This window comes from Clinocottus analis, unplaced genomic scaffold (assembly GCF_023055335.1).
Source record: "Clinocottus analis isolate CAN_PGR_092001 unplaced genomic scaffold, fCliAna1.0.p SCAF_14, whole genome shotgun sequence".
Lineage (NCBI taxonomy): Eukaryota > Metazoa > Chordata > Actinopteri > Perciformes > Cottidae > Clinocottus > Clinocottus analis.
Genome location: NW_027175865.1, coordinates 10,141,447 through 10,152,219, shown reverse-complemented (window position 1 = coordinate 10,152,219; position 10,773 = coordinate 10,141,447). Strand labels below are relative to the sequence as shown.

Sequence of the window (10,773 nt, the reverse complement as noted above, 5' to 3'; positions counted from 1 at the left end):
TATATATATATATATATATATATTCAATCTGTCCTGAACGTGCACATAGCTACTAATGATATTCTAATATTTATTTTAGGGCTTCATTACTTTGGATTTTCATAACGTGTTTTACTTGTGTTATTGTCTAAACCTCTTGTAAAATCACTGGGGCTCTTAATTTCAACTTTGAATATAGTCAATTTGAAGTGCATCCAATTCCTACACGGTATTACAGCTTTATCTCAATCCTGCAGGATTAGGCCTGTTGCCACAGTATTTACAAATCAAGGCATTGAGTTATGAGTCAAAGATTTTAAGAGGATATTTAGCCTGAAACGGATTTGTGCGGCTCCTTTTGAAAGCCCATTTATCCTGATTTATTCTGATAAATCGGCCAGAACAAGCATGAGGGTACCCTGTAGCAAAACTATATATAAAATAAACGTCTATAATTTACATAATATCATGTGCTTTGCTTCATTAGAATATGTATTTCCCAGTTAGCCAATAATGGTTATACATTAATTTCCCTATATATTTAGCCTATTTTCCACAGATTTATTTTCAATGAATAAATAATATCCTCATTCCACTCTCTCTTTATCTCTCTCTCGGTAACTTTATGCGGATGGCCGGTCCTGTCACTTTTCGGGTGAGATCATGTCATGTCTGGAGCCAGGACCCTCCGCTTTGTGCGGGTGGACCACGCCCCGGCCCCGGCAAGCGGCGCACCAGGCGAGGTTAGCTCACAACGGCTACATCCGGGCGCTCTGCTCGAGATACAACAAGCCCCTGCGAAGATGGCGACTTCAGGGAGGAGTGCATTATTATCCTCCACCTCAACTGGATCTAAGAGCGCACTGGACAACTCCAACCCGGAGGAGGATGACGGACAGGACTTATGGTGGGCGACACGTTATTTCAGGCGGGTTATCGTGGCGGGGTTTGTGGACGCAGAGGGTCCTTTGTGCTGAGGACGAGGATGGTTTGACAGCTAGCTCGCCAACGAGGCTAGCTAGCATCAGCACCAGACTAACTGGGGACACCTCAGCTGTCAGTCGTTTGTTAATCAATGAAGACTCCTTGTTTTTGCCGTGTTGTAACGGGACTATTGTGTCTGCAGGTCCACCATCCTGAGCGAAGTGTCAACCCATTCAAGGTCTAAGCTACCGTCGGGAAAAAATGTCCTGGTCATGGGTGGGTATCAGTGAACGTCTCCTGGCTAGCATGATGCTCATCTCACCCTGGTTCACTTAATACTGCTCTATGGCTAAGCTAGCTTGCGCTGGAATGATGATGCTTTTGTGTACAAGCCTGGCATAGAGAGCGAGAAAGAGACAGGTGTGTCACCTGGCACGGAGAGAGAGAGACAGGTGTATAGCCTATGAGAGAGAGAGAGAGAGAGAGAGAGAGAGAGAGAGAGAGAGAGAGAGAGAGAGAGAGAGAGAGAGAGAGAGATTTCTGAGAGCCTGCACAAACACACTCCCCCATCATCTTTAGAGAAGAGAATCGGGCCGCTTTGAAACGCTGCAAGTCATTCTAGCAGCCAGTGGCGTAGTAGCAGCTAGGTGGAGATGATGCTGAGGGGATCAGACAGCGTTTTGATCGCGGCCACGGGGCTTTCACGTGACCGAGGAGGACGAGAGGGCGCATCCCCGTCTCGCTCGGTCCTCGTGTCCCGCTGCTGTCCACACACTGACACGCTGCCTACACTACACATCCGCCAGGGATAATCCGCAGCCTGCTACCCATTCCAGCTAATCAGCGATTTGGTTCCCATCGTATGGCTTTCCAGTCATTCGTCTGTTTCGCTGTCCATGTCAACATCAGCGGACTCTGCTTCATGATGCATCGAGTCCCCCTGTCGACATGATATTGAGCAGTGCAAGAGTTGATGCAGCCTTAACCTTTACAATATCCACAGTAACAATAACAATCTCATGCTGCCAGTGCTGAGGTTAGCGATGATGACGGGACGAATGCAGCTACAGTCCTTTGTCAATACATATTTACAGAATACAAGATGCTCAAGCTGTTATATCCTTCATGAAAACATTAAACTCTGAAGCTGTGTGGCTCTAGTCAAGTAAATTGTTTACAAATATTTATGCTGCACATTAATGCACAACATTAGTGCTCAAGTGATGAGTTGATTATCAAATATGTTATTATTATTATTATTAATAATAATAATAACAAATTAAATGTGTTATTTATAATAATAATTTTTTTTGTAATGCACTTTTCATTCAAAAGAATCAGTGACAGAAAATATACCTGCAAATATATTTGCTAATTAATTTCTGAACTGCTTGTTGGGGTTTAGCAAAATGGGAAAAAATGTATAATGATAAATTATTCATTAAGTAATGTGCAGATTAAACGTCTTTGAAAATAAGCTTTAATTGCAGCCCTATAATTGTGCATTTGTGTGCAATGCTAATTACAGATGGTTTGGTGCACATATTTGCTCCCTATATACTTTCTCCTAACAGTAGCTACTAGTACAGCTCAGAGCACGAACGTGGCAGCAGGATGCATAGACAAATGCTACACCTTGAGCAAGGGTGTGGTGTGCTGGCTTAAGCTAGAATACCACTCGGCATACTTTTACTAAATTTGAATTCTTGCTCCCTCTCTTTTAAACGAAAAGACTCTATGGTATAAGTACAACATTACAATGTTATTATCACCATAGTAGTGGATGCTGCCACGGACGAGGCTACAACCCATAATAACTGAGTTTTTGTTTGTGTTTAGGTGAGGTGGGGTCGGGGAAGACCGCATTGGTTGCGAAGATGCAAGGGATTGAAGAGTTCATGAAAGGGCGTGGCCTGGAATACCTCTACTTTAGTGTCCATGACGACGACATTGATGGTAACTGACCAATAAATGTCTGAAGTCCAGCACAGAGTACGTCTGAAGTAATGTATTTATCCCGTGTGTGCGTGCGTGTGTGTGTGTGTGTGTGTAGATCAAGCAAGGTGCAATGCCTGGGTGTTGGACGGAGACCTTTACCACAAAGGTCTGCAGGGAGTAGCTGTGCCAGTGGACTCAATCGGCAACACGTTGCTGCTGATAACGGTTGACATGTCGCGGCCGTGGAATGCCCTGGACTCTCTCCAGAAGTGGGCGGCCGTTGCTAGGGAACACATCGACAAACTTCGGGTCGCCCCAGAAACACTGCGGGAGCTGGAGCACAGACGTGAGTCATACGGACAGCAGTCAGGCCGACTGATGCATTTGAAAACAAAGCATGTATCAGTGTTTCCTCACTGAAATGCTCTGAGCAGAAAACACCTGCATGAAGAGCCTCTTTATGAAAACCTTGGTCAAAAGTTTTTCATTGGACCACTTACAACTAGCCACTTGGCCCATTTATGACAATACTATGCCACATGTTTAAAATAATGACCCGCATCGGGTCTTAATATTTACTTCATTGTGTAAGTTAATGTTGTTTTTGTCTGTGTGTCTGTGTAGTTGTAAAACAGTTCCAGGAGTACACAGAGCCAGGCAGTGGAGAGGATGGCACCCCACAGAGGAGGAGTGATGAGGAGGAGAGTGTGCTGCTGCCGTTAGGAGAAAACACACTCACACAAAACCTGGGAATCCCAGTGGTGGTGGTCTGCACCAAGGTATACACTCACTTACTCAATGCTGGCTTATAAACATATTTAACTTTTACCTTCAAATCCTAATTGTACTCTGTGTGCTGGACATTATTATAGACTAATGAAACATTTGTGAGCGTGTTTAATAATTTTCAAATGCAATAGCCCTTGTATTTTGTTTGCATTGCATCTACGTACAAACCTTCACCTGTCACCTACTTATCTGACCTCAGTGTGACGCCATCAGCACATTGGAGAAGGAGCACGACTACAGAGACGAACACCTGGACCTCATCCAGTCTCACATCAGACGTTTCTGTCTGCAGTGTATCCTTCACTGAACATTTATGCTGGGAGCCACTAAGTACACAAACAAAAGTTTATAATGTCGGGAACACTAAATGAAACTATTGTTCTTAGAACAGTCCATGCACAGGCTATAATGGGGCTGTTGATCGATACCACTGACTTTCCCTGTCAGATGCTGAAATGCTCGGAATTCATTTATATTTTGCTCTGAACTCTCCTAATGCCCAACTGCTCAGAGATGAAGGATGGCAATACAACTGAGTGACTGGCACTCCAAGGTGTTTTGTTCTCTGGCCAAAGGCAAAGTTTCCAGCAATACTGGTGTTGCAGTATGTTGATCATTGTAAGCTGTATCTGAACTGTAGTTCATATTGCTTTGTTGCAAAGAGAGTCATGCAGTAGAATAGATTACCCAGTAATGCATGAAATGGTTTGTTTTTCAGAGTCCCCAGTCCATGCTGAATGAAAGAAGTATTATATTTTTAAGGGTTATTGTGTTTGAAATGAGCCAAGATTACACACCGCCTTAGTTCTTTAATCTTTTGTGTACTGGTCATAATTAGTCTGAGCTAGGAAATCTATTTATCTAATGCTACTGTTATTACGATATGTAGGTCTTCTGTCTCTGTGCTGTTGCTCCTGAATTTAGAAATGATGTTCAAAATATCCTTAACAGTCGTGTCAGACGGGGCATCTCTGGTTTACACATCAGTAAAGGAGATGAAAAACCTGGACATCCTGTACAAATATCTGGTCCACCGACTCTACGGCTTTTCCTTCAACTGCCCGGCACAAGTGGTGGAAAGAGATGCTGTCTTCATGTAAGTGTGTGTGGGTGTTTGTGTAGGTGTGTGTGTGAGACTGTGTGTGTGTGTGTGTGTGAGAGACTGTGTGTGTGTGTGTGTGTGTGAGAGACTGGGTGTGTGACTGTGGGGCCACCTGTATTTGGTTTGTAACCCTTCCTCTGCTCTTAGTCCATCAGGTTGGGACAATGAGAAGAAAATTGCCATACTTCACGAGAACTTCCAGACAGTAAAAGCAGACGACAGTTTTGAGGAAGTAATAGTCAAACCGCCAGTCAGAAAGGTACATTTCCTACTAAAAACAGCTAACCTCTGAGGCAAGCTAAGCTTACAGCGCAACAGATTGACTACTGCTTTATTATTATGGAAAATTTATCTTCTCCATAATTTTCACAGCCAATGCGCTAAGCAAGTTCCCTACAAGAATTCTAAAAGTTTTATCCAATCTAATATATTAGTTGAGTTATAAGTAAGGACTGAAATTGATGTCAACTCTTTACGTTTGTTTTGCTCATCAGATTGTACATGAAAAGGAGATTCAGGCAGAAGATGACCAAGTGTTTCTGGTAAAACTCCAGGTTCGAAAAAGTTTGGGTTGCGTTAATGCCAGTTGTTTTGCTGCTAAATTGGACTTAAGGGTCCTCAGATGCTAATTAAATACTAATTGGAATGAGTGTCCATATTGTGCTCTAATTTACAGTCGCTGCTCGCCAAACAGCCTGCTGTGACAGCAGGGCGACCAGTGGTAAGTGGTCCTTTTTTGTCTTCTAGTTTTGGCTCATGAGATAAAGGCTCCCTCAGATGTCCATATGTGTGAAACAAACTGCCGTTGTTCATAGGACACCACCAGTAGAGCACCCACCGGCTCACCCAGGACAAGTAATCGCTCCGCAGCGGCCAACGTAGCAAATGCAATGCCACAGTCGGGTACGTCAGGTATTTTATCCCTGCAGTGCGTGTTTGTTAGTTTGTTTGTTTGTTTGTTTGTGTGTGTGTGTGTGTGTGTGTGTGTGTGTGTGTGTGTGTGTGTGTGTGTGTGTGTGTGTGTGTGTGTGTGTGTGTGTGTGTGTGTGTGTGTGTCGTTTTTAAACTCTGGATTTTGAATGCTGCAGGTCAGACGAGTGAAGGTGTGTTGGCCAACTTCTTCAACAGTCTACTGACAAAGAAAGCTGGTACAGGGGGCCCCGGGACGCCAGGTGGCGGTAACAACACTCCAGGAACAGTACGGAAGTCAGGTGAGAATACACATCAAGTGGGAGAGGCTGAAACAATGCTCTGATTTTGATGAAAAAGTGCTAATTTATTTAACCGTTTATCATTCAGCATTATCCTATTAATGCCATTTTCAGTAACCGCTCATTACTTAGCTTCTTTTTAATTTCCATCTCCCGCCTCCCATCTGCCAACTTCATTTCTTTTTCCCTCTTTACTCCTCTGTCTTTTGCTTCAGACATGAACATAACACATGGTAAAGAAAATCATAAAATGGTCCAAGCAAACATCCATCACCTTTATGCCCGTCTGTAGCTCTGTGTCCATTCTTAACTGTGTTGAATAATCTCACTGTTAACTTCACTCATAATGTGTGTGTGTGCACTAGTCAGAGGATGTTGGCCACGTTAAGGTGTGTGTGAGAGAGATCTTCATCATTAATATTGCTTGTGTATGTCATTGTTTGTTCTAAGAAGCATCCCTATATGTCCTTTGACCCTTTCGCTCCCCTGAGCCTCCAACTTTCTCCAACAACCGAGGACGAATATTGCCAGGCTCAAGCTTCCTCTTTCACCCATGTACTTGTGGGCTGTAAATTATGTTAAAGCCCAACTTTGCAGATTTGTTTTATTGCAACGTGGGTGGTATGTGCAAATGATTGTCATTCATTCAGATATACCACCCACATTGCAACGATACAAGGAAGGTTGAAAATAACTAAGATTCTTCTTTTAAACTTTTATAAAGTTATATATTATATTATTACCTTGTTTATTAAGATTACTAAATTATGTTAAGTCCAAAACTTCTGAGGACTGACATATTGAATTACTTTTTCACCACTTTCCTGAATGGAATGGTTTTATCCCTTGCAACATTTTAAAATCAACAAGATCCATGTAACAAACTATTTGAAAAAAAAAAGCTGCATTTTTTTTTTTTCTTTTCTCGAATTTGGTGGGGCAAGAAAAAGTCCCAGTTATGCCAGGATCACTTTATTCGATTAACATATGATTTAATGACAATTGCACCCGTAATGTTTCCCCTCCTCGCACCCTGTCACTATTCTGCTCCTTTCCAATTGTTTTGGCACGCTGCATTGCATTTTTCATTACTAACATCTGCCAAAGACATTGCACATGATTCTAACAAGACTGGACAATATGGGGAAAATATATAGCTTGATACATCAATATACTATATACTGTACTCCAAATATTCAGTTTTTCTCTGTTAAATTATGTAATGTATGAAAGTCTTCAGTTGAAACCATATTTTTAACAACTATCAGAGATGCTCAATATTAAAGTAAATACACCTAAACGTAGGTCTGTTTCTAGGTTCCTACAAGAAAAGACAATATGAATTTTTGATGCCTAACAAAACGTTTGTCTCTTGCATTAAAGATGATTGTATTTTATTTATTTTTTACATATTTAGTCAAATAAGTACTATTGTTTTCACAAGATGAGCACAAAGATGAGGTGTAATAAAATTTCATTTGTATGTCTATAATAAAATATGTTTTGCAATGAATTTGGATGTAAACAATATGTTTCATATGATCTAAACAACATAGGCATTCCATTAATAACTATTTAAAACTAATCCAATCGCCAAGTCAAACTATTCCACCACCTCTCTATCGCAAGAAGCAGTTCTCCTCAAAGCACTTCTTTCCTTCTCAAATGAGATGAGATTGCTGGAACCAGTCGAATCTTCTGAAATTTTCGAATTACATTGAAAAAATAGCCTAATTAACAATAACAACTCAATATTTCACCCAGGTCTAATTCTAACCATGTGTAATTGCCTTTGTGCTTATTGCATTGTGCCTTAACCACTCAATACTGTGTCATTTGTCACACTGCTAAAATGTTTGCTATGATATAATATCAATTTCTGTGTATCTACCCACATGTAATGCAGGTTCGAAGCTGGGCCTGAGCGATGTACAGGCAGAGCTGGACCGCATATCCAGCAGGGAGACTGACTCAGACTTGCCCAATGCCAACGACACCCCTGCCACCGACGGCCAGGACACATGAAGACCAACACACTTCACCCTGCTCTCCTTCTCCCCACCCCACCCCTCTCCACCTCAGTCACCTTCCACCTCCGTTGTTCTTCCTCCCTCCACTCCATTACAGAGATGCTGGGAGAAAGAGGGATGTGGGCACACAACTTTTCCTCTCCATCGTCTTTCACTTTCTTCTCAAGGAGAATAATTCACTCTCTCTTTCTGTACCGCTATTCCAGCACCTTGTTCTCCACCCCTTCCCCTCTGCTCCTGGTTGTTACGCTGAGGGCAAGCATTTGTCACTGTTACATACAAGACTGTCTGTTACATGAGAGTAAGGTGGGTATGGGGAACCGGTTGGGTTGTGGAGATTGAGATGAGAGAAAGTGAAAGGTGGGTTGAAAAAGATTGATTCCAGGAATGAATGAGAGGAAGTTTTATCCATCCATTTTTTTTGTGATGGTACAGTTGGTGTTTTTACTGTAGGACCTGCTGAAGGGTGCATGTTGAAGAAACTGCACTTTGGTTTACTATAGGAATGTTTGTGTGTTTAATGTATTTGGGGCAAGTCACACTTGGCCAGAGGAAGAGACTGAGAACAACAAAAAATGCCTGAAACTAAATTACAAACAGTCATGTTTTTTAAGATGAAGGGACAAACATACCAGTATTTGTGTGTGTGTGTGTGTGAGTGTGAGTGTGTGTGTGTGTGTGTGTGTGTGTGTGTGAGTGTGTGTGTGAGTGTGAGTGTGAGTGAGAAAGAAGAGAGCGAGAGACGTTGAGATGATGAGATGGAGAAAAGGAAAGGAAGTTACTTTAACCGAGACTTGTATGTCGAGGGATTTTTGGCTTGTTTGCATTTCAACCAAAAGGTAAAAACATTACTATGCTCTTACACTAAAACAGTGCATACACTATTATTACAGCACCGTCTGGTAGACTACTCAAGCCAAACATGACAAACAAAATTAAATACTTCAGATCGCAGTCAAACGCAACGTAGAGGGCACCCAGTTCCATCATGGGACCCAGTTCTACAATTGGCCAAACTTCCCCTTGTGGTAGAAACTGCTCAAACCTTTAGATAACAGACACTGAAAGAGAGGGTGGTAGAGGGTAGGTGGGTAGCTAAGCTTTACTTGTACAGAAAGCAGTAGTGATCAGTTCCATAGTTACTGCGGGCGGGGAGGTGGGTAGTCAAGGGATTCAGAACAAGGAAGGGCCACACCAAGAATGTACAGTCATTGTCTCGCTGATTGGTCCTGTTATTTCAGAGCTCTGTGTTGGCGTTTGTATAATCAGTTCTGTTAATCAGTCAAATAAAAGGTGTATTTATTCGGATTCATCCACCTGGCTTCTCTTTGTTTTTTTTTACCAGTCTTTTTTCTTCTCCTCTCTCTGACTGAAATGTTATAATTTGTGATTGGGAAGTGTTAGAAAGGACAAAAACAGATTACAGTTCATGCTCCTTCAGTTTGATAATTGTGAGTAAGACCATGTTGTTAAGCATCCACCTGCTGTAATGACCTTGTGCAAGATGCTGTGTTTTCTGGTTTTCAAGGGGTTATTTAGAAAACATCCATGTGGCAGAAAGTCAACCTATGAATGGCTGAAATATAAGAAGCAAATAGTGTCACAGTCTCTACTGGTTGGAGTGGTATTCCTTCTTAAATAGAAACAAACCGGTAATGGTCAAGAAGGCGTTGGGGATACAAAGAGTTTTTCAATCGGTATTGATGCAGACTTACTAACCTCAAAGATAACTCAAATGTATGGACCGCATCACTAAGGGATCTACTGTAAGCTTGTTGCATTGTAAGTGGTTCAACCTCTTTTGTCCAGACACTATGGCTGCTGCTGTCTTTGAGATTCTGATCTTTATCCGCTCTGAAGGGGAGGGAAAGCTGGGCTGATTTATATTATTTATATACAGTATATGTAATCCATCCTGCAGTGTCTTGTATCAGAATATTTTCTCTTGATATCTTTTTAAGAACGCTTCAATGTGTGTGCATTTTCATGAGCTCTAAGCAGATGAATACATTACATTTCAGATTATTATCATTCAAAGACTGGAAATAAACTTGCATGACTGATTGCAAGGGATAACTAGGACTTGTTTTGCCAGAGAGATAAAAACGTGTTAGAAAGTGTTTGCATTATCATGGTCAGGAAATGTTCCTGATGGACTGTCTAAGTTTGTGATGGTATCTTGCAGACATACAGTTGTGCATCATATTGTCTTTTGTATATGCTATGCAGCATTGGTTATTTCTTTGGTAATAATTACATAGACTTGCTTCTCTCTCTGCCACAGTTGGATACAGGGGATGAGCTTCATTTAGTTTTATCCTCAAGGTTTGATGTTAGTTCTTCATACTGATAAAAGAAGCAGAAACTAATGAAAATCCATATGCAGCCACTGAAATAAATGCCATTACATCACATTTCTATTCACTCTGGTTGCACATGGTCTGTGTTATTTCTCTTCCTCACTCTGATATTATATATAACCATTACACACATGTAACTTTTTTCATTAGCCTCCTACACATTGCTGACACTGTTTTGAACAATGATATGAATAGAAATTATTCCTAATGCATAACTAATAACTAATGCGTACATTTCCGTTTCTATTTAATGCGGTATCACCAACATGCTTACGATCTTTTCTACTCTATGGCATGCAGTCGACACATGAACATGCCACTTTCTCTTTTGTTCATTTTCAATTCATATCAACAAATTATTTTTTCATATAGGTCCAAGCAAGTTGTCCTATCGTTTCTGTTCTGCTGAAGCTGCAGTAGATGCACAAGATGCACACTAT

The 10,773-nt window shown here is 41.4% G+C and overlaps 1 protein-coding gene across 2 annotated transcripts; it reads left to right on the top strand.

The window, feature by feature from the left end:
- Window positions 1–731: 731 nt before the first annotated feature.
- dync1li1 (dynein, cytoplasmic 1, light intermediate chain 1) lies at window positions 732–9,289 on the top strand. 2 transcript variants are annotated; one of them, XM_068575845.1, is made up of 13 exons: window positions 732–886; window positions 1,106–1,179; window positions 2,743–2,859; window positions 2,957–3,187; window positions 3,466–3,620; window positions 3,830–3,923; window positions 4,591–4,726; window positions 4,880–4,991; window positions 5,227–5,274; window positions 5,409–5,453; window positions 5,548–5,635; window positions 5,821–5,943; window positions 7,850–9,289. In XM_068575845.1, exons 1-13 carry the CDS (start codon window positions 783–785, stop codon window positions 7,966–7,968), a joined length of 1,446 nt encoding a protein of 481 aa, XP_068431946.1. In that variant the 5' UTR covers window positions 732–782; the 3' UTR covers window positions 7,969–9,289. The 2 variants fall into 2 exon arrangements, with proteins under 2 accessions (XP_068431946.1, XP_068431945.1); XM_068575844.1 differs by having other exon boundaries at window positions 5,227–5,286.
- Window positions 9,290–10,773: the final 1,484 nt, after the last annotated feature.

What these genes read in the sequence shown, in the direction of transcription:
- dync1li1 (XM_068575844.1), top strand. Translation starts at nt 783, where the DNA reads ATGGCGACTTCAGGGAGGAGTGCATTATTATCCTCCACCTCAACTGGA. An exon ending in CCATGACGACGACATTGATG is followed by an intron (nt 2,860 to 2,956) that starts GTAACTGACCAA and finishes GTGTGTGTGTAG; the next exon opens with ATCAAGCAAGGTGCAATGCC. An exon ending in GCGGGAGCTGGAGCACAGAC is followed by an intron (nt 3,188 to 3,465) that starts GTGAGTCATACG and finishes GTGTCTGTGTAG; the next exon opens with TTGTAAAACAGTTCCAGGAG.